At 39.7% G+C, this 23,090-nt stretch overlaps 2 protein-coding genes across 2 annotated transcripts; one reads left to right on the forward strand and one right to left on the reverse strand.

The window, feature by feature from the left end:
* Nucleotides 1–1,369: 1,369 nt before the first annotated feature.
* On the forward strand, nt 1,370–11,478 carry ripk1l (receptor (TNFRSF)-interacting serine-threonine kinase 1, like). Its single transcript, XM_082512135.1, has 11 exons — nt 1,370–1,610; nt 1,875–2,037; nt 3,155–3,311; nt 3,456–3,593; nt 3,675–3,906; nt 4,008–4,157; nt 4,923–4,999; nt 5,164–5,239; nt 5,395–5,991; nt 6,123–6,272; nt 8,676–11,478. Exons 2-11 carry the CDS (start codon nt 1,877–1,879, stop codon nt 8,972–8,974), a joined length of 2,037 nt encoding a protein of 678 aa, XP_082368261.1. The 5' UTR covers nt 1,370–1,610; nt 1,875–1,876; the 3' UTR covers nt 8,975–11,478.
* A 2,073-nt stretch (nt 11,479–13,551) lies between these two features.
* On the reverse strand, nt 13,552–21,667 carry opn7a (opsin 7, group member a). Its single transcript, XM_082514591.1, has 6 exons — nt 21,618–21,667; nt 19,250–19,337; nt 17,618–17,780; nt 17,397–17,524; nt 15,849–16,183; nt 13,552–14,319 (listed from the first exon to the last, which is right to left on the reverse strand). Exons 2-6 carry the CDS (start codon nt 19,335–19,337, stop codon nt 13,678–13,680), a joined length of 1,356 nt encoding a protein of 451 aa, XP_082370717.1. The 5' UTR covers nt 21,618–21,667; the 3' UTR covers nt 13,552–13,677.
* Nucleotides 21,668–23,090: the final 1,423 nt, after the last annotated feature.

The following is a 23,090-nucleotide window of genomic DNA, read 5'->3' on the forward strand; positions in this document are numbered from 1 at the left end:
ACTCTACAGTGCTGCTATTACAGAGAAATGATGGCATATGTCAGATCTCTACTGATAATTACTGTGATAAAGACATCAACAGGAAGTGCTGCTACCCACTGCCCAACATTGACAGCACATTTACACCGCAGACACCAGTTCACTTAACTTCCTGGTAATGTGTTGTTTTGCTATGTGGGGCAGCTTGTGACTGCCAGCCTCTACTCTACAGCTTGAATGGGAGGAAAGCATCTGCGACAGAGATGTGATGCACTTACTACACAGAGTAATGCGAGCTGGTTATCAGTCCACCCATCCGGTTTATGCATGAGGGTATGTATACTTTTCCCCTAGTTTTATTGCTTTTAAGAGCTCTGCACACTGGTGAATGTACTCTAATAGTAATCAATCAATCTAAAATGTTACTTGGATTCACAAGAAAACTGGGCAGGAGACAACATCAGATATTTTTATCACTTCTTGTAGTTTTGCCATAAAGTAAGTTGAGTTTATAGAGAGAGTCAACACACTATTGGACCTAAACTCATTTGTAAACTGCCAAAACTGAATGAGAACGCTGCCCGATACTGTGCCACTAAACAAGGTCATCTATGTGAATCTCCAAGCAGTCATAAGTAGGTGGAATTTAAGCTTGAATTCAGTCATTTCACTCACCAGTTTGTTTTTGTCTTTTAATTGTTGGTAAGAGCACTCCATTTCTCCTCAAGTGTCAATTACCACCAATAAATGTAATTAACAGAAAAAAGTTGAAGAAAAAAACTTGCAAGGCAATAAAATGGAGACAATATGAGCCAGGTAAATATGATACTGCTTTGATGTGGCTTTGGTGTGCAAAAGGAGGAATTTATAGTGTGGGCGTTCACAGATAGGCTGCCCAAAATGTAGGCCTACTTGTAGTACATCGCCCACATTGTCAGTGGCTACAATTCAGGTGGTTTCCCGCTCTAGTTTCGCATAAATATTCAATTTATCAATGAACTTGTTTTTTTTTTCGGTCAGTGCTTCATTTTAATTACTCCATCATATTAACTTGTCTTTTGGGGTTTTTTGTTATTATTAAAAAAAATAAAATAAAACGTCAAAGTCCTCATCTTAACTTAGCTTAGCTTACACCTTAATTTTTTAATTCGATGAGAACGTTGTTTTTCCCTCCTATGACAACTGCCGTTTAGATCCAGCTAGAGCGATTCATCAGTGTCACCATCATGAAATATGAACAGGCCTCTCCTTCAAAGAGTTTCACCACTAGGTGGCACCAACGTGACACTCAACGATTTACAGCGATCGGCAAAAATTGCAGTGTTGCCCCCCCCCCCCCCCCCCCCCCCCCCCCCCAGAGAAAAAACAATGTGAACACAACAGATAAGACAAGACAAACGCACACAAAGATTAATAATCTTATCCCGTATTTCTGCTTTGTGTTAAAGGCACCTCCGACAGTACATAGTTGAATCTACTAGCACCCCTGGATTGTTTCTGTCATCGATTTATAAGCCTGCTTGTAGTTTTTTTCTTTTTATCTTGCGCTTTTCACTTTTGAAGTAGGTCGTCGAGGAAATCCCGGAAATAGAAATAAACTGCTTTACTTGGACCTTTCCAGCACATTTTCGGTAACTGTTTTGTTTGATACTGGAAGTGAATGGATGTGTTCCCCCTACAGTTTTGTTTCCCGAGTAATTCATTTAGTTATGGAAGTAAGTCAGTTAAAGATGCCGACACTTTGGGATAGCCTGTGTTGTTAGCTGACCTCTGTCACAGTGTTGTGATTGTTACGGATGTTGATTAGCCGATTCACTAATTAAACTGTGTCCTGTGCGCTTTGTCACGGCTAGGTTTTTTGTTTTTTCCGATGTGACACTGTGAATTCTTCCCAGGGATGGCCACCGCGCCGGAGTCCTCACTTCACATGAGGTCGACGGATCTCATTATAAAAGAACCCCTGGATTACGGAGGTTTTGGAGAAGTTTACCTATGTTATCATGTGACGCTGGGCCAGGTGGTGTTAAAGACTATGTACACTGGACGTCTGCGCAACGAGTAAGTTGTTGTAGTTGTTGTAATATGTTACTGCATGTGCTACCCAAGGGTATTCCCCTTCGTCCAACGATAACTTGAATCATGTGTCCTGCGAAGTTTTCCACGCAACCAAGCGAGACACTTTTAGAGCGTGCAGAAAGTATAATAACACAGATGAATACACACGTATGTAAATGAATGTACTCGTTATTACGGTTGTCTATACCAAGGTAGTGTGCTGTGAAAAGGGACACTACCTTGGACACTACCACTTCCCTTTTGAACAAGGAAATGGAGACAGGTTGATTCAGCTCAATGCCGAAGAAGTCCAAAATCAGTTTTTATATCCGGATATACACGAATTTAAAGAAAACTCGTTCCTATAAAGGGTAAAGTTTTAAAGTTAGGGATAATACTCAGTCTAGCACTAAGAACACAGACTAAATTAGCTACTAGATCCAAGGCCATAAGATTTCTTGTGAGACATGCCTGGACTGTACAAAAACAAAACGGTTCTTTCCCATGAATTATTTATTCTATTAATTATTGACTATTTAGTTTTTTTTTTAAATTGTGAAGAATATCTGTTCACTTTTTATTTTTTGAGACAAAATTTCAAATGTAGTGCGTTGTCCCCATAACAGTCTGCATGTAAATAAATACAAAATGAATTTATAATTGTATTTATGTATTTATAAATACAAAATATTAACAGTGATTATAAAAATTGTTGCTTATATTTTTACTTGTCAGCTTATTGTTTGTATCTCAGATGCGCTGTGAGGCACGTGCCAATCCAAAGTCTTGCCTCAGTACTTTCAATCAGCTCCACCAAATACCAAAAAAATGTTTAACATAATTTAAAAAAATGTTGTCTTTATCTTAATCCCTATCAGTATAAGATGATAAATGTATTTCTGTAGCACTAGAAACAGAATCACTGCTCTGGCTTGTCTGTATGATTATAAATGGTAACAGAAACACAGAATTAAAGACTATATTTCTTACTTATCTGTTACTGCACACCCACACATGCTTAGATGTCAGAATTGGGTTATTGAAGTCGGTAAGAATATGCTCGCATTGTCAGTTTTCCTATGCAAAAGCTTTCTCTTATTACATTTAACAAACTTTCCAGGGAGAGTAAAAAATCGCTACTGGAGGAGGGAAAGATCATGGCGAGCCTGAACCATGAGCGAGTGGTCAAGTTGCTGGGTGTGATTATGGAGGATCGAGATTGCTCTCTTGTCATGGAACTCATCCCCAGAGGCAACCTTCTGGACATGCTGGAGACCGTTAGTAGGCTTAAATCAATAAATACCTGTAACAAACACAGCTTTTGTGGTTTTCATCGATAGCGTGTCGCCTTAAAGAGTTCCACTTTTGTCAGTTTATCATGAACTGGAGCATTATTACACTATAATCTCTGTGTTCTTCAGGTCAGTGTGCCGATATCTATCAAGGGAAGAATCATTCTAGAGATTTTGGAGGGAATGATGTACCTCACAGAAAAGAGTATCATACACAAGGACATCAAGCCAGAAAACATCTTAGTGGACAAGGATTTTCACATCAAGGTACATTACACTCTCTGGGTCATGACACATGTAGGATTCTGTCTGCTGGCATTCACAGTCATGGTGAAGGATTTCTTGCAGATTGCAGATCTTGGTCTGGCCACCTGCCAGACGTGGAGTAAACTCACCAAGGAGGAATCTCGCAGGAAGAGCCGTATGGGGCGATCGACTGGTGTGAGAGGAGCTGGCACACTGAGCTACATGGCCCCGGAGCACCTGGAGAGTATTCATAATCCCTCCACTGAGAAGTCTGACGTGTACAGTTTTGCCATCGTGGTGTGGGTCATTCTCACAGGGGAAGAGCCATATGCAAGTGAGCTGTGATATCATGACATGCCAAAGTTTGCCAAAGATTACCAGATGTAGCATATCCACTGCATACAGCATTTAAAGAAAGCATCTTTTTATGCCCAGATGCCAGGAGTGAAGACCAAATCAGCCAGTGTGTTCGTAACGGTGACCGACCGGCAGAGGATCTTATTCCAGAAGACACACCTTCTGAAATAATTCAGCTCATGAAAAGATGCTGGGATCGCAATCCTGAGGAACGGCCGACTTTTAAAGGTTTCCTTTTTGTATTTGTGAATTATAAGCAAAATAGCACTCATTGATGAAACCACGTACACTCATTAGGTACATTTCCCAGAAATTTTGGTCCATATCAACACGATAGGATCACACAGTTGCTGCAGATTTGTCAGCAGCACATCCAAGATGCAAATCTCCTGTTCCACCACATCCAACAAATGCTCTGTCTGACTGAGATCTGGCAGTTTGAGTGCAGTGAACTCAGTCTGTGGTCTTATGCTGCTCTAACACATCTGCCACAAGACTCGACTTGTTGCGCATTCAGATAAGATGCTCTTCTGTAATGAGTGGTTATGTGAATTAATCTTGCTGTTGAGTAATTGTTGCCTTCCTGTCAGCTCAAAGCAGTCTGTCCATTGTCCTCTGAGGTCTAGTATCAATAGTATACAATACAATAACAATATTTTCTCTTTGTTTAGATCATGTTCATATGTAAATCTTAGAGTTGGTCGTGTATGAAAATTCCCGTAGATCAGCAGTTTCTGGAATAAACAGACCAGCCACTTTGGCACCAACAAACACACTAGATTTAAAGTCACTTAAATCATCCTCAGTTTGAACTTCAGGTCATTTTGACCATGTCTACACATCTAAATGCATCGAGTTGCTTGTTGGTGTTCACGAGCAGTCGAACAGATGTATCTAATAAAATGGCCAGTGAGTGTATAAAGTGAATGCAACACTTTTGTTTGTTGAGTTTTGTTGAGTCAGTTTTCTTTCCTCTTATTTAATGTCTCGCAGAGGCCTACAACATCTTCCATCCTTTCTACATGGAAAACCTTGAACCGCTTGTAGAGGAAGATTTACTTCACCTGAAGGTTGAATAAATATTTTCTATATGTGATCTTTTTTTTAAAATAATCACAGACATTAAGCAGTATTTTAATAAAAACAAACATTATATATATAGTGTAACATATCTTCCTAATGACAGTGTTATTAAAATTTTAGTTTTTTAAAATTTATTTATTTATTATTGCAGAATTCATACGAAGGCCCAGATGATCTTGTTGAGAAGATGAAGTCTTTATCAGTGAGCCCTGAAAGTTTTTCAGGAGGTGAGTGTGCTCCGTAAACCCGGTCGTCAGAAAAAAAACGCATTGTATATTTTCTGATCCCCTCCTTTGCATTCTGTGCTACATTTAATGCTGTTTAGAAATCCTGAAAACCTTTGAGCAGCTTTATTGTTTTACTGTCTCTCCTCAACTTGTAGATTGCCCCGCTCCGTTGATAAGTTCAGACAGAAGTGTGTCCGTGCCAGTTGAAGCCAGTATCGAGGATCTGCACGGCAACCAATATGAACAATGTCCAGGGCATCTTCAGACAGATGCTAAGGCAAGTAACAGCCCTTCAGAGTTGCAGGAGAAGCTGGATCGGGAGCTTCAGTACCACAAACACGGCAGTTATAACTGTGAGAACCACTCCGATGCTGGCAACTCCTTCCATACCGCAAATCCTTTCCTGCGAAGCAACGTCAGCATTTCGGATCACTCTGCACGGCAACCAGAACAAGAAAAATCTTCTGTACTCTCCTGGACAAAAGCTGAGCCGTTCCGGCCCGCAAACCAGGAAGAGCCTTGGTATCGTCCCTCTGCAGGTGCCTTTGAGACCTCTTCCACACCTACTCCATTCCCCTTACCTATATCTTCGAGCACACCCTCTCTGTCAGCGTTTAACCAGCAACATCCCCACTCCCACTTCGACCGGCAGCAGTCCTGGCCAACTTACCCAGTGTCTGATACGTCTGCCCCTGACCTCACCTCTGGACATCTTTTGACCACTTCAAAGAGTTGCCAGATGCACGATCAGGGTACTATTAAAACATAAGTGTTTGAAGAAATTCTGAATCTAATCCCTGAGGGGTGTCTCCAGCTTTTTGTGTTATCTCCTTGTTTTTGGATCAGTTGTGTTTACGTGTGTTTGTTTTTGTTTTCTGACCAGGACCCCTTTACATTCAGAATGCCAGCGGGATTCAGATTGGAAGCAACAACACAATGAGCATCAGAGGTTATGACCCCTCTCTTAGCTTGTCATCTGTATCTGCTAACAGCTCAACTAACTCTCCCATCAAAGAAGGCATTCAGAAATATGGTAAAACATAACATTTCTGTCTGTTTATGAACTTTTCATGCCTGAAGATCACAAATGCACTTTTAATTTACTAGAGCTGTAGTTGAACACGTTGTTGTGATTTTTATTTTTATTGGCTCATCTTTCCAAACCCCGGAGATAGTTTGGTCACATATAGGGATAGGTACCGGTGTCCGGTGCCATCTGACATAAACGGTAGTAACCAGACCGAAAAGCAGCGCACATTTCGGTGCTTTATTTCGGTGCTTTTTTTTCCTGAGCTGTGATACACTTTAGATTCTAGCCAATCATTTTACGTTTCCGAGGATAGTAGGCGGGGCCAGGTACGTACGTTCTGTTAGAGCAGAGCTACAGATTAAAAATGTCCAAGGCGAAGCGGTCAAAAGTCTGGCTGTACTTCATAGCAAAATATGCAAACTCAGCAGCCTGCAACAAGTGCTTTAAGCTGATACTGTGATACTGTTAAAGGAGGTAACACCTCAAATCCGATGAAACACCTGGCGACGCATAGCGTTTTTTTTAAAAGCCCAGAAATGCGCCGTATTTGATAGCTTGCTGCGAGACCTCACACCGAGCACATCTACTGCGGGTGGGTTGCCTGTTATGCAACATCCCCCAAAAACACGAAGAGGAGAGTCCTGGCCCCTAGCCCTGCCAGTGTAGCAGAAATGATGACGGATGACGGATGATGGTGGCAGCAGCAGCAGTTCTTCTCTGCGTGAGTAGCTAATTTACGTTGAGTAGGCTAACCACGTTATTACATTAATGCAGGTAAGGTGAACTAGCAAACATCATCATAGCTACATGCGGCTGTCTTCTTGTTTGATGGCAGATACTCCCTTCACCCTGGCCAAAAAGGCTAAAATGACCAAAGAAAAAGTGGAAAACAGTTAAACATGAGAGGTTTAGGACAAAGTTTGTGTTTTTTCCATTGTTTAAGCACTGCTTCCAGCCAAGAGTGATACCATATATGCCCCATAGCTGCAGAAAAGGCTAACATTGTTATCTTTTTACAAAAAACAGCTGAACATGAGAGGTTTTTGGACCAATTTTGTGTTCTCCATTCTTTAAGCACCGGTTTGAGCACCGGCACCGTTTCAAAAGTACCGATTTGGCACCGGTATCGGATAAAACCTAAACGATACCCATCCATAGTCACATATGACCATTAGAAACCCATAAGCTTTAATTTGCCCTTCTAAGTTTTTCTGTGAGCAATGAAATATTTTTGCATATAGTGTTACAGTGTTGTGCAAAAGTCTTCAACCACTCTTCATTGCTTCATGGTTTGCTAGAAAAAAATGGTAAATAGGTGCAGAAATTTATTGAAACGTGCAAACATCAAAGGAAATCCAGTATATAAGGCAATAATAGAGTTTGTACAAGGTCAGTATTTGGTATTACCATCTTTATTCTTCTGACTGAGCTCTTTCAGTAGTCTTGAGGAGTAGTTCTCCAGGGTTCTCGAAGTACATTCAAAGCTCTTCTTTGGATGTTTGCTGCCTTTTCTTCTGTTCTCAAGATGATCCCACACTGCCTCAATCCATGACAGTGTTTTTCTATCCAGGTAGGCCTATACTGCAGTAATGCATTGTCATGCTGAAAATTCAGGCTGTTGCAAATTAAGATGTTGCTTTCCAGATGGTATTGAATGGCAGATCAAAATCTGAATTAAAACTTTAACATTTGAATTCATCACTCCATATGAGTGTTGTCACTGGTTTCCAGTAAGTTCTTGTGTAATTTGGAATACCTCAGCCTCGTCTCCTGGTTTTCCTTCATTGAGAATGGCTCTAATATATCTCTATCTCTAATATATCTTAAATTAAACTAACCTTAATGCCAAGATATGCCAACGTTTTAGAGAATAGGTCTTTAGGAAACATCTTTTTGTGCAAAAATACTGTTTGTTGGCATTTTTCATCAATTCGACTGGAGAAAATGTGAACAAATGATGTGTTTTTGGAACAGACTGCTAGTAACAAAGAACCTAGAAATACAATTTGAAATAAGCTTTGTGGAGACACAGCACTGGTTCATTTAAAGAAAAAAGATTCCTCTGACAACGGTCAGGTACAAGGAATGCAATGAAAATCTGTGAAAAAAGCAGCCAGTGTCCAAAGAAAAACTTTGAAAGACTGTCAGAAAGCCTGGAGAACTATTGATCAAGACCACTTTTTAAAAATGACTCCTGGCTCCTTGGAAGCAAGATACAAATAAAAGAGTGGTGGCTCAAGACTTTTGCACAGTACTGTATTCACCAAAACGCATTTTGTGTTTCCTTGAGTTCTAACAAACATATTGCATTTCCTTCCTCATAAAACTTTACTTTCTTTCGCTGGATGCAGCATATTCTGTTGCTGCTGGCACCTCTGTAATATATTTATCTTGTGTTTCCGTTAGAGGACCATGCTGTGATGGAGGAGCACCTGGACGTGCTGAGAGAAAACATTGGGACCAAGTGGAAGCGCTGTGCGCGGCGTTTGGGTCTGACCAATGTGGATATAGAGACCATAGAGCATGATTGCTATCGTGATGGCCTGCCAGAAATGGTGCACCAGATGCTGGAGCGCTGGAAAATGAAGGAGGGCTGTATTGGGTGTACAGTTGGGAAGCTTTGCCGAGCTCTAGACGGAAACATAAAGGTAGATGTCATCCAGAAAATACTAGACATCTGCAATTCGTCTTCCTCACTGGGATAAACCTTACAGCAACTGACGTGTCTCATGTTCTCTGATTGATTTATCATCTACGGTGGCCGCAATTATAAACTCTGCTCATGGCTCTGAGCCTGAAGGATCATTTTAGTAGAGGTGGACACACTGAAAACTTATCACCTCATCTGAAATACATTTCTCTGCTTTTCAAAAATGATAAACATAGAGCTTAATGTCAGTTTTCTGTGAGCAAAGAAAACTGTCATTAAGTTTTCTTTAAACTTTCTTAGGAAATAGTCTTTGACAAGTTACTAAACACTGTTTCGATGAAATTGAATGCCTTTGTGATATAGCTTCGCCTGCTAAGAAGATATTAACATGAAATTGTGGATTTTTGTATTGCTCTATATGGTGACAAGTCTCTAAATATTCATTTCAGGCTAAGGTTTAAATTTGAATATGAACTGTTTCGAGGTTGTTGGGTTTTGGTCGGTATGAAGAAGCCAGTGGGTTTGTGCACATTAACAGAATAATGAATTCATGTACAGGGACTGTCAAATGGTGTGTGGCACACGTTTATTCCAGTCCAACACAAACATAATGACTACAATCACAGAACAGGTAAGGCCAATGAGCCTGTGACAAGCTGAAAACATCATCAGCAAAACGTCATAAGGAACAATGAAATACAAATGAAAACGTTTGCTGTCACGAGTAAGCCAAACTGCTACCATTAATCTGATGACGGTAAAGCAAAAGTACGCGTGAGTTGGTGATTCAATTCTTTTAATGTTAATGAAGTGATTCATTCAAACATAATAAGCATTTTGGATTGAAACGTTACTTTCTCTCCGTCAGAATTATAGCGTCTTGCCAAAGACAGAGTGTGTGTGTGTGTGTGTGTATAGTTAGAGACAGTATTGAGGGTCTGCATGTCAAATGTCTTTTCTTCATCTTCATGCAAACTACATTTCAGCATTACAAAAGAACTCCATGTATGAAAAAACCCTCCTTTTTTTCAAACTTTGAATGATTTTTTTAGTCTAGCAGAGTCTTCATCATATTCATTACAGCTGTTATCCTCTGACAAATATGTTTATGAAGTTAGTTACTGATAACTAGTCCCGAGCGGTCACTATATCATATGTTTTAAAACAGCAAAAGGCTTTAATTTCTAAGTGTGTCGTTCTCCAGTGCAGTACTGTGCAATATTCTTGAGCCACTCTTCATATTGTGCGTGAAAAGATTTGTCCTGAGCTGTAGCTCTCCAGGCTTTCTGAAAGTCTTATTATGTGTTTCTTTTGCCATGGGCTGTTTTTCACTCATTTTCAGTTCAGTCATTGTAGCCGACCACTTCCAGAGGAATGTTTTTCTTGTTTTTTAAGTCACCTGACTCTACAGAATGAATAATTCAAGCAAAAGAAATGCACCTAACACAAGGGACGAGCAAGTGTTGTGTCTACACATAACAGACACCCTAGGAAAGAAACTATTTTTAGTTGTATCTTTAGGCACATGTGCTTTTTTTTACTTGCAACAAAAACAAATTCTTGTTTTTCACATTTTAGCTGGGTCTGTGAAAAAGACCAAAGATAAAGCAGTTAGACAGGCATAAAATAGCTTTTTGCACCAACAAGGGGATTTCCAAAGAGCAGTTAGCTGAAAACTTACATCTCAGTATGATGTGGCGTCTGTCCTTAAAAAAATATGAGCAAACTAAATAAATGGAGGACAAACACTGTGGCACGCCTAAAAAATATGCATTTACACCAGATGAATGGGGAGAAAAGGCTGAGGTATGACACAAGAAACACAAGAACTGGGTTGAAAATCAGTGGGTAACCAAATTTAAAATTTGTGGCTCAAATCAATATGTACCAAGTGAGATGTTTACAGATGTTTACAGCAATCTATCTCAGTCATGGTTTTAAGATCATTAGAATTGTATAAACTCTGTTTTTGCCTCCTGTATTTCCATGTTTGCACGTTTCAGTAAATCGCTCTACACTGTTCTCTTGTTTCTAGCAAAATGTAAAGAATTGACAGGTGGCTTGAGACTTTTGCACAATACTTTATGTCACCGAAAAACACATTTTCCTTCCAAGTAAATATTGTGTAAATGGCCTGTATTTGTATAGTGCTTTACTAGTCCCTAAGGACCCCAAAGCGCTTTACACATCCAGTCATCCACCCATTCACACACTGGTGATGGCAAGCTACACTGTAGCCACAGCCACCCTGGGGCGCACTGACAGAGGCAAGGCTGCCGGACATTAGCGCCACTGGGCCCTCTGACCACCACCAGTAGGCAACGGGTGAAGTGTCTTGCCCAAGGACACAACGACCGAGACTGTCGGAGCCGGGGCTCAAACCAGCAACCTTCTGATTACAAGACGAACTGCCAACTCTTGAGCCACGATCGCCCCCAGTGTGTGTTTATTTTTCCGTCATACCCAATATCAATGCCAGTTATATGGCAAACTGCCAGGATACATGGTGAGATGTGAGACACAGGTCATTTTTTTAACAATAAAAAATTGTGAGACAAATCATTGGAGCTGAGTGATCTCTGAGTGAACTGAGCAATCCAGACTATAAAAAGCCAAAAGAAATTCAAACTCGTGTTTTGATGGACTTTTTAATGAATTACCGACATGGTGCTAGTGTACTTTTGCAAATCAGAATTTTTTTCTATGGGGAGTTTATTAGATAAAGAACATCAGTCCTTGAAGTTGATGGTTTAGTGATAACGCTCTGAGCTACAAAGGCACATATACATACTTATATTACATACAAATGCAGATTTAGTTTCAGATTTGATGATGTTTAAATAGTGCTCTCTGGGTCTGTAGACTATCTGATTATGTACTTATGTACACAGGACATAAAAGGAAAAACATGGGAGGGAGCAAAAAAAACCCAACAACAATATTTTATTTAGATGAAGTTGTTGTAGAGTCCTTGGATGACCTCATGTAAAGGAACATCAGCCATGAATCTAAAAACAAAGCTTTATGTAAATGGTCTGTTTGGTCCTGAGTAACTGTCCAGATTCAGATTCACATTACCTTTACAGAAAAGATTCAACCACATCCCAAAGGTGCTCTACTGGATTGGGATCTGGTGATTACGGAGGTCATTTGAATACAGTGAATTCACTGTCATGTTCAAGAAACCAGCTTGAGATGATCTGGGCTTTTTAACATGGTGCATCAGGAGATGGGTTCACTGTGCTCATAAATGGATGCATTTTTTAATTTAGGTGAGCCTGTGTGAATTGTAGCCTGTTTCCTGTTCTTAGCTGGAGTGACACACAGTATGATAAGGCCATCTGCTTCAGTGTTCAGAGATGCTCTTCTGCATACCTTGGTTTTAACAAGAAGTCACTGTTGCCATAATGTCAGCTCATAGCAGACCAGCTATTTTCCTCTGACAAGGCATTCTCACCCAAACGACTGCAGCTCACTGGATACTTTCTCTTTTTCAGACCGTACTCTGTAAACCAAATAAAATCACCTGTCTCTCCTATTCTCAAGCTCAGTTTAAACTTCAGCACGTTGACTTGACCATGTATTGAATAGCTGCCATGTGACTGGCTTATTGGGTATTTGCATGACAGAGCAGTTGAATACATATACACCGAATGAAGTGGCTCATGAGTATATACAAGTAAAAAAAAATATTGTTGCATAAAATATTGAGTATTGAGTATTCTCTACTCAGACTGATTTGAAGTTTGTGTTATTGAGTTAGACTGTATAATAACTTAAAAACAGTATTATGCACAAATATTTCATTTTCTAGATCACATACATAGATAATTCACAAAGCACCATCCACTATTACAGTACCTGCAAGTGGTCAGTGTAAACACTGTTTGTAATGTTACAGTAAAGGAAGTGCTGACTCTCAGTTTCTATCTATACACAGGGGTGTGCTGCTGTGATAAATAATCAAAGGAAAAACGATTACCTTGCAAATCACAAAATACCTTTTATACACAAAGCCATGATTATAAATAGCTTAACTCAATATTGCTATGGGATAATGATACGTAGTATAATATAATAAATGCCTCCCAAACATGCTAAAGTAATAAGTTGGGTGTGTCATACATGCTGAATCTCCAAAGGTCAAACTAAAGTTTTTCTTCTACCTGGAACAAATGACTAATATTTTAATAGTAAAAGGCTGGCAGCTATTTGCATAGCACTTCTCTTAGAGTGCATAATTTCACCTTTAACTGGAGGGCACTGTTAGCCAGAAGAATAGTCAAATATGAACAACAAATCCTAGATATGTAAAGCCTAGAAAGTAGAAATGAATTAATGATGATTTTGAACATTTACAGAGAGACTCCACTCGTCTGACCTAGCCAATGTGGAATCGAAATGTAGGCGTGTTTTTTCCATCAGTGCTTGGAAGAGTGTTTGAGGTGGAGGAATATTTTAATGTATTTTACATATTTAGCTGCACTGAAACCCAGAGCAACACCTAAAAAGTGAATACCTTCAAAGTATCTGATAAATTTCCCTGGGAAGTTATTTCAGTTGGTGGAATCCCCCCAAGAAAGTCATCCGAGCCATGCAACTTGGCACATTTTTCATGAATAGGAAGAGAAGTTAAAGAAGCATAAATAAATAAATAAATATATGACATGGTTGTTGCTCAAACACTTCAGGTATGTATCATTAATGCCTGAAAATATCGATACAGTTTGTGAATAAGCTCACAAATCTAAACAAATATCAGGGCCAGGCCACTTTTGCATGCCTTTGAACCATCTCCAGATTGATACAGAAATTATTCGTTTCTAAAGTTCTTTTCCCCCATGAGGTGGCTATAAGGGATTTCTCTTTTCGGCACTCACTTTTTGCGTTCTGCACGTGCGTTAGAGGAACTGGAATGTCTCGATCTTGTGATAACTCTCTACTGGCAGCTGGCTTAGTGACACCAAATATTTGAGGGCTGTGTTTGAAGCACTCAAACACATCCTTGCCCTTCTCACAGCTCTGACCCTTTAATGTCACTATTGGTGGTTGAGCAGCAGAGTTGGATGAAGCAAAGTGAATGGTCTGTCTGTGGACTGCACGAAGTCTGACCCTGATCTTTGGCTTTAAGCAGCACTTTACTTGGCACTGGCTGCAGATGCAGCCCTTCATAGAGACCTGGCATAGTGCACCCAGATCGCTGCATACCATCCTGCGGAAGTTTGGTCTTAGCATCAGGTAGATGATCGGGTTGTAGATGGTGGAGGACTTTGCAAACATGGCTGGCATGGCAAATGCCATGGGAGGAATGTTTTCGATGTGTCCGAAGGCAGCCCACATGGATACGACAGCATATGGACTCCATGCCGCAAAGAAACCAATGCAGACAGCCACACTCAGCTAGCAGGAGAAAGAACACAGAAAGTGTAATTCAACATTTCTTTTCACCAAATCCAATTAATAAAAAAAAACAAACACAACTGTAACACTTGTCAACTTTCCCAACTATCTGAAAAACATTACCTTATGTCAGAATACTGGATGAAGAAATCACTTAAATACAGGTTGTATCACTTAAATATAATATGTGTGACAGAGTGAAGCAGGCTAAAAGATCCTGAAAGGGTTACAAAGTTCATGATTTAACAATTAGAAAGAGACTGGGCAAAAATGGCATCAATGGGATAGTTCCAAGTTTAAAACCACTACTGACCAAAAAGAACACAAAGACTCGTCTCATATTTGCCAACAAACATCTCGTTGGTCCCCAAGACTTTAAGGAAAACTGGACTGTGGGCTGATGAGACAAAAGCTAAGCTTTCTTGAAGGTTTGAGTCGTATTACTGCATAAGAGTAACCCAGCATGTCAGAAAAGGAAGACAGTAACAACAGTAAAATATGGTTTAGTTTTGTATTGTTTACTTCCCCTTTCTGTAAATAAAGCTGTTTTTTGAGTTACGTCCCATTTCCGTGAGTCTGCTTCTGGGTTCTCTCCTGCCTGCACACAGCTGGTTTCATGACACTAAGTATGACAAATACTTACAAAAACCTACAAAATCATGAGGAGCAAATACTATTTCACAGCACTGGAAACAAACGGCTATTTGTTGTAAAGACAAATTTGAATAATGGTGTCCTTGGAAGAAAATGAAGACACACTTTTACATTTTGAGATTTTCTTCCATGTGTTTTTGTGAGCCTGTGCAATCACTGCTGGCCTTCCCTGTATTTAATTTTGTGCTTTTGACACCCCCTGCCATTCTCTCTAGACTGTGGTGGAAGAAAAACAAAAAACAAATTTAAAGAAAAAAGCTGGGTGAGGAGATCTACCACTATACCCCCATATGAACAGTTTGTATTTAAAAGAGAACATGCAGAGGCCACAAAGATTTAAAAAGCATTCTTCTCACTCCTTATGATGAGTTTTTTAAAAAAAAAAAAATGAATCTCAGATGTTCTTACAGAGAAGAGAATATGATGATTAATCAGCAAAGGCAGCAGTATCCATCACAGTGAAACCAGAACTTCTCTCTTAATGAGAAACTGCATCATGAGGGAGATATATTGAGGTCACTGTCAATTTCTACAACAAATCGAGGCGAGGAACTCTAAACAGGACTCTTCTCTCTAAGGCAGTGTTTTTATAAGCTACCCATAAACCCTGGCCTTTCCACCAATAACTGGGTGATCACACTATGCACGTTTTTTTGTCTTCCTGCACTTTAATTTAAAATTGAAAGTGCAGGTGAAAAAAAACTGCAGGTATGAATAAATTGACTACATCTTTAATTTTTTACTTATTACTTAGTGATTGGCGAGCACTGTATAATCATTCAGTATAACATATTTAAACACATAAACACACATTATGGGGAGAACATGGTAAAGCAGTCCACAGAAGTGTTTAAGTGAAGTTTACCTTAACCCACCTTAACAATAACTATCTGGATGCTGCTCATGTGAGTCGGCCTCAATGCATGTTGCTCCATAGTTCTGCGAGATGCATGCACTGCGACCAGGATTCCTGTGTAAGATGCTAAGATAGCACAGCATGGAAGGATGTAGCAGAAGATGAACAGTGCCACAGTATAAGATCGTGCTGTGCTGAGTTGATTGGACAGGCGCCAGTCAATGCAACAGGCAGTGCCGTAAGGCTCTGGTCCATACTCCCCCCAGTGGGCCAGTGGGGAGCATGCAAACAGCAGGGCGTAGACCCAAGCACAGGCAATAAGCAGACGGCCATGAACAGAGTTAAACCTGTTTCCTGTAAAAACAGACTGTGTTAATATTTTATGATGTGAATGTGAGTTATTATTTATGACACACAACTGCATTTGTGGATCAGTGCATTTTTATACTTTAAATGATGGTATGGTAAATGATGCTTTACCATGTGAAAAATACTCTGTGTGCTCTAAGATGCTTATACTCCATAATCTAGTTAATATACAGCATAGTGCTGAAGAACTGCATCTGAATTCACAAGTGTTTAGCTTTTCCCAATGGCTTTTTTGGACTTCCAAGAAAGGTGTTTTTATTATGTTGCATTCCTTTGCATTCTGCAACTGACAGACAGTGATTGGACTACTGTTAAAAGATAACATAAGGCAACCTGAAGAAGTTCAAATTTTTGCAATCTCTACACAGGCTTGTAAGCCAGTCTGCTGAAAGAGCGCCTCACAGGAATGCCAGTTCTCCTTCCAGGAGGCTAATTATGCCTATTCTCATTCATTGGCAATGGCCTGTTTCTTAAGAAGTGAAAATGGTTAAACATTTTTCAGAGAGAGCTCAGTCCCCAGAGAAGGTTCTGTGCATATCCACAGCATTTTACAGGTCTTTTTTTTTTTTTTTTAGTTTGGTGATAAGTAGGCTGTACCAGTTTCACTGGAGTAGTAAAAGTACATTGGGTAATTATACAGACTGCTAATTTCCACAGGAGCTCAGGTAGAACATAAAGAGGTTAGGTGACTCGAGGCCTCATTAAGCTGCAGCAGAAGACAAAAGATGAGCCCTCTAAAGCAATCTAAGTTCATCAAATGACGAGTGATGTTACGTCAGCCTTATATACTACGCAGATATTATGTCTGTCAGTGCTGAAAATAAAATAAGCACTTATTTAAATATGCAAGGTTAAATATTACAATTTTAAAGCAATTAATGTGAATATCTCTATTTGTAGGCTCATACTTTAAAATTACTTTTGTCCCAGCACTTTTTTTTAAGGCACTGAAAGAAATGCACTTTTTTGGGATGGGGACCAAATAGAAAACCCAGCTGCACAGTGTTAACCAACATCACAAGCAGTACTTATTGAGCACAGCCCTTTGACTTGTCACTTAACAAAGAAAAGCTAATGTGCAGTGCTTTACAGAGGGCTCATTTCCTTCCACAGATAAATCAACACTCAGCCACTTGGGGATAGGGTAGTTAATCCCGTGTCATTTCACTGAGCAAAAACAGCCTCTTTGAAGACTTACCGTAGAGCGGATAACATACTTTCACAAAGCACACCATGCTTAGCAGGGTTAGAGTGGTCAGACTGCAGATGCCAAACAACATGCCACAAAATGCGTATACGGAGCACACCGTTTTCCCATACAGCCACCTGTGTGGGAGGGCGTGAGAAAGAGGACAGCTCAAAGCAAAGATATAGCTCAAAGATCAATGATTGAGAAGGAGTAGGCGCCAAGTTTTGTACCTGTGGTAGAAACTTGAAGTTATCGCCATGGGGTAGAGGGACAGAGTCAGGCCCAAGTCGCTAACAGCAAGGTTGATGATGAAGTACTCAGCGGGTTTCAGGACATTCTTTTTCTTGTAAGAGATGTACAACAGTGTGCTGTTGCCAAATAGTGAACATACTCCTGCAAAAATAAACCAGAACAAAAACCCTGAATGTGAATAAAATACTGATTTGATGGTGACAATGGGAGGGATTTTGTTTTGACTTTTCAGAAATTGCTTCATCAAATTCGCTGTCCGTTTAAAACAAGACAAACATACTGGATAATATGCTTTTTGCCTAGAATACATTAGATATGACTTTTATATCTGTCCAAAAAACATAAAGCCACATAATAAAGTAAATACATAAAGTGCATTAATACAAACACAACACAAAGTGTACTAGATAAAGTGTACTACAACGAAGCACCAGCATGATGTGCTCAAACCTCCCATTCAATCACATCCCAAAGGTGCTCTACTAGTTTGATCGCATTGGAGGATATTTCAGTACAGAAAGCTCAGATCATGTCCAAGAAACCAGTTTGACATGATCTGAGCTTTCTGACATGGCAGTTTATCCGCCTGAAAGCAGCCATCAGGAAATGTGCTCATAACGGGATGGACATGGTCGGCAACAATACTCAGGTAGGCTGTGAAGTTTAAACGATGGCCAGTTGGTACTGAGAGGCCCAAGAACAAAATCTCCCACCCCATTACACCACCTCCAGTATCTAATACAAGCCAGGATGGATCCATGCTTTCATGTTCTTTATGCTAAATTGTGACCCATCCATGCCATCTGAATGTTGCAGCGGAAAGCAAGACTTATCAGATCAGGCAGTGTTCCTGTTCTTAGCTGACAGGAGTGACGGTGCGGTCTTCTGCTTCTGTAGCCCATCTGCTTCAAGGTTCAACATGCCGTGTATTCTCCATAAACCATAGAGGTGGTTGTGTGGGTTGTGTCCCAGTAGATCAGCAGTTTGTGAAATACTCAGACTAGCCTGTCCAGCACCAACAACCATGTGATATTCAAAACCATTTAAAACAACTTTCTTCCTCATTCTGATGGTTGGTCTGAATTTCAGCCGTTCATCTTCATCTTCATCATGTCTACATGCACGAACAAGCACATGAACAGTAGTGGCCACAAAGTGTATATATAACTTTCAAAGTATTATGGATCTACAGAATAATAAGAAACTCACACTTCTACTGTCTTACAGGCATAACACTGGATACTGCTTTATCATATTTACCTAGCAACATATACAAATACATAGAATTGCTGATGATTCTGTAAAATATTAAATGTAGAGTATCTTCATTAATACTGACAAAATCACTGGTTCTATATATATATAAAAAACACACACACCATGTATGACATCTGTGATACAAACAGTAAATGCAGATGGATGAGTACACAGTGGGTGTGGGTATATATAGGTGGAAGTGGAATGCATAACACACAGTAACACAGTTAAAAATAAAAGTGTACTTGCAAGGCTTCGCTGCAGGATGCCTTGCTTCATGCTGCTATTCATTTCAGCTTGAGCAGAACTCAGAGAAAACTCATTGATAGTATTGTAAACTAGATTTAACTCACCAAAAACAGAGTAGACCACGGCCACGGTTATATCCAGTGGTGCCGGTATGCTAGAGTGGAATGCAATGTCTTCATTTAACAACCCCATCTGTAAACAGATTTTAGAAACTTTTCTGTTAACTGTTCTCACATATTGCATGTGCGAAATTTCAGACCTTCTGATTGTGTCTTATGAAAAATGTATCCAAAACTGTGATGTTTTTGTAGAACTTCACATCAAATATTTTAGTCTTTCAATGCAATAAGTAGATGGTTTTCACACATTACCTTAAAGTAGCTCTTACACTAACTGCTCAGAGCAGACGGGCCCAGGTAGAAAGAGCCATGTCAACACGGGGGAGCTTTTAGCACATTGGACTAATTACTATATAGCTCCACAGACCACCAGTGATGGAATGGAACCAGGTACATTTACTGTAATTCCATAATGTGAGGTATTGCAGTTTCATAGCTCTTTATACTTACCACCCTACACAGGCAAGTGTACTTTTTATCTCATTATATTCATCTGATTATTTACATTTTTCATTATTTCATTTGAAAATTAAAAAAATATTCAATACTTTTTTTTTACTATTTTGAAGTATTTCACTATTTAAGTTTTAAAAAGCTCATAGAAGAAAAACAAGCAATTGGTATAATTAGTACATGTTTTGATTAAACATCTGGATGTAAAGTAGATAGATTTCAAACAAATGATGACATTTGATGTGTAAATAAGGAACTTAAACAGTAACATGGAATAAATCTAGAGAGAGACCCTGAATTTTGTCACATTAAAACATTGACAATGATTTATATTATAAATGTAAGATTAATTATACACATGTAATGTTCTTCAACTGAAAAAAAAAGCTGTTTCATATACATATATGGAATTATGTCTTTCATAAGCTTGTGTCAGAGGGGACTAATAAAACAATAACAAAATGCATGGCTGTGTAATTCTTTTCAGCATCGTAAAATATTTGGAGGACCTGTGTATTTACATGCCTGTATAAGCTGCCAGTATCATCAGCACTCCCATTTTTCATGCATCCATTCTGCTTCAGCAACGAAAATCAGATAGTGACCGACAGGTCTAAATCAATAGATGAAATCAGGGTCAATAAATAAGGTGTATCAGGAAAATACATCTCCAACAGACCCGTGAACAACACTGCAGAACTGCTCTACTTTTCTCTGCGAACCTTAATATGTGCAATTAAAACAATCTCAATAATAATAGTGGTTGTGTTCATGCAATCCTGATGTTTACTGTTCATGTCAAGCACAACAGTCTGACGCTAGATGGCAGTTGTGCTACAAAAACCTACAGTGTGTAACGTTTAAGGTTTACATCAGGTTATTCGAAAATAAAATAAAAATAATTAATGTCCATAAACTATTCATTAATTATTATTTTAATATGAATGCAGTGACAATACATAATTTGGCGTGTGTACCTTTCATTTGTGAAACTGCAAACGGCTGGAACACGTGAAAAGACAAATTTAGCGATGGATCAGCAGAGATTCATCAAATCCAAAGTACATCAAAATAACATCATCAAAATATAGCCGCCTCCTGCAGCTCAAGTATTGCTCAAGTTACTGTCCTTAACAGATCACAGATGTGCCTGAGGCACGGCCGGATAAAAGCAGTAATTATAATCCAGCTCCGTGCGTAAAGGCGCAAACCTCACAGAGGCGCACCGTTATATACGCTTTATTAGCTCACAAAACTGCAAACCCGTCTTGTTTATCACTGATTTTTTTGGGAGCTTCAAACGATCACCTCCCACACATTTACTCACCTAAGAACAGAGAGGAGTTTGCACTGTTAAACTTCTCCATGCTTCCCCCCTTTTTCTTCTCTCAGAGATAAGGCAGGTGGTTTGAACAAACACGGATAGCATCATTTAGAAGCACTAAGGGTAATTAATTAGGGTAAATTAGGTAAGTTTAAATGGAGTGTAGCCTGTAGAATTATATCCATTTATGTTTTTATCGCTTATCTAAGCAGGACGGCGGTGGGATGGAATATGTCCTAACCGAAATCAGATAAAAGGAAAATGCACCCCTAACGAGTGATGAAAAGCTGAATCTTTGTGATATTAGTGTTGAAAAATCATCCAGTCTTTCTGTATGAATTTCACCATTTTTCAGTTTCACTTAAACTTTTGCATGCTATTCAAATGCTATTCAAAGAGCATCTAAAGATCGTTCAGCGCCTGTCTCCCAGCCCAGCAGGTCAACCAGTTGCAAATAAACTTTTACAGGTTTGGTGGTTTTCATAACAAATGGAAGTCAACATTGTCACAATTTAGACTTACATTTCTGAGAATTTTGTCTTTCGTTTGAGCTAATTACAATACATTTCGTCTTACCTTGTGCGTTATCACACAGGCTGGAAATGAGTAGTCAGTGAAACGATACCAGCTTCATTCACTACAACAGGCTGCAGCGCCAGTCCTCAAAACTGCACCAATCAATGACGTCAATACGGTGGGTATATCCTCAAGGGGGCAAAGGGGGCACTGGTCACTAAAGCTGAGAATCCTCCCACCTGCAAAAAATTATTTCTCAGTGTAAAAGAAAAAAATCTTGCAGGAAGTGAAAAAAACATGTGAGTAGACTATACTGAGGCAGATGACGCATCAGGTGGTTAGGTCCAGAGACCGCAAAGGAAACATAGAACTGCAGTAAGGGGGTGCTAACAGTTTTGGAGCAATATGTTGGGCCATTATTATTAGAATTATATTATATGTTACATCTCCAGCCAGCACACACTGCACCTGATCCATACAGCACCTCCTGCAGGTGGTGGGCATACAGGAGGTTGAGCCAGTGTCCCTTTTTCGGGATGTGCCAGGTCGGGCTCTATTGACTAAGGACCGCCCATCATACTCTCGGTAATTGGCATCCTCCTTGGGCACCCTCCCTGGGCCTGGCTCATGCTTTTAGGTGCTCCACCTGGGGACTCTATCATCTTACTCAGAGACTTTTGTACAAACCACAGTTTGCCCATAACAAACACCATATTTGAACATAAGGGTGTCCATTAGTGCTCGTGGCACGAGACACCCTAGGCCGCAAGTCGATGATTGATTTAGTAATTGTATCATCAGATCTGCGGCCATATGTTCTGGACGCTCAGGCGAAGAGAGGTGCTGAGCTGTCAACTGATGACCACGTGGTGGTGTTCAGCACCTGCATTCTTGAAGCTTCTGCACTGAGATGCAGCTGCAAGGTGGTTGGTGCCTGTCATGGTGTTCTGCTTGTAGACAAAACAAAGGTGGCACAGCTTGTGCACATACAATTTGGTGATCAGCACTTTCAGCCAGCCAGACTTTCTAAGAAGTGGTTAACTTCTTTAAGTCCTAATTTCCATCCTTGTTTCCTTGCACAAAGCTGTAAACTTTTGGGGGTGAGTAGGTTAAATCAGAATCTTTATTGTTCCAGCACTGTAGTTATTTTGTGGTATTAGCTTCATTTAAAGTCTGTGAAATTCACTTTAAAAGTTAATAGTTGCCAATTTCAGCAATAGTATACTGCTTTTAATTAGAAATCAATATTGCATGCCCCCCAGAAAAGGAAACTTTTTTTTCCACATCTTAAAGGCAGGAATAAATTATCCTCAAAAGAATTACACTCAGTGAAAATGTTGCCTTGGGTGCCACTAGTTCTTCTTTTTTCTCACATGAATTCTCTCTCTCTCTCACACACACACACACACACACACACACACACACACACACACACACACACACACACACACACACACACACACACACACACACACACACACACACACACAAGCTGGAGATGAAAGCTCCATTCGAGGTATAACTGTGTTCTAA

Source organism: Aulonocara stuartgranti (genome assembly GCF_965226115.1).
Source record: "Aulonocara stuartgranti genome assembly, chromosome: 18".
Classification (NCBI taxonomy): Eukaryota; Metazoa; Chordata; class Actinopteri; order Cichliformes; family Cichlidae; genus Aulonocara; species Aulonocara stuartgranti.

Excerpts from the sequence above, each read along its gene's own strand:
- opn7a (XM_082514591.1), bottom strand. The coding sequence starts at position 19,337 with ATGGGGTTGTTAAATGAAGACATTGCATTCCACTCTAGCATACCGGCA. Across the intron at positions 17,781-19,249 it reads CGTGGTCTACTCTGTTTTTG|GAGTATGTTCACTATTTGGC; the intron begins GTGAGTTAAATC and ends TTATTTTTGCAG. Across the intron at positions 16,184-17,396 it reads AGTATGTTATCCGCTCTACG|GAAACAGGTTTAACTCTGTT; the intron begins GTAAGTCTTCAA and ends CTGTTTTTACAG.
- ripk1l (XM_082512135.1), top strand. The coding sequence starts at position 1,877 with ATGGCCACCGCGCCGGAGTCCTCACTTCACATGAGGTCGACGGATCTC. Across the intron at positions 3,312-3,455 it reads TTCTGGACATGCTGGAGACC|GTCAGTGTGCCGATATCTAT; the intron begins GTTAGTAGGCTT and ends TGTGTTCTTCAG. Across the intron at positions 6,273-8,675 it reads AGAAGGCATTCAGAAATATG|AGGACCATGCTGTGATGGAG; the intron begins GTAAAACATAAC and ends TGTTTCCGTTAG.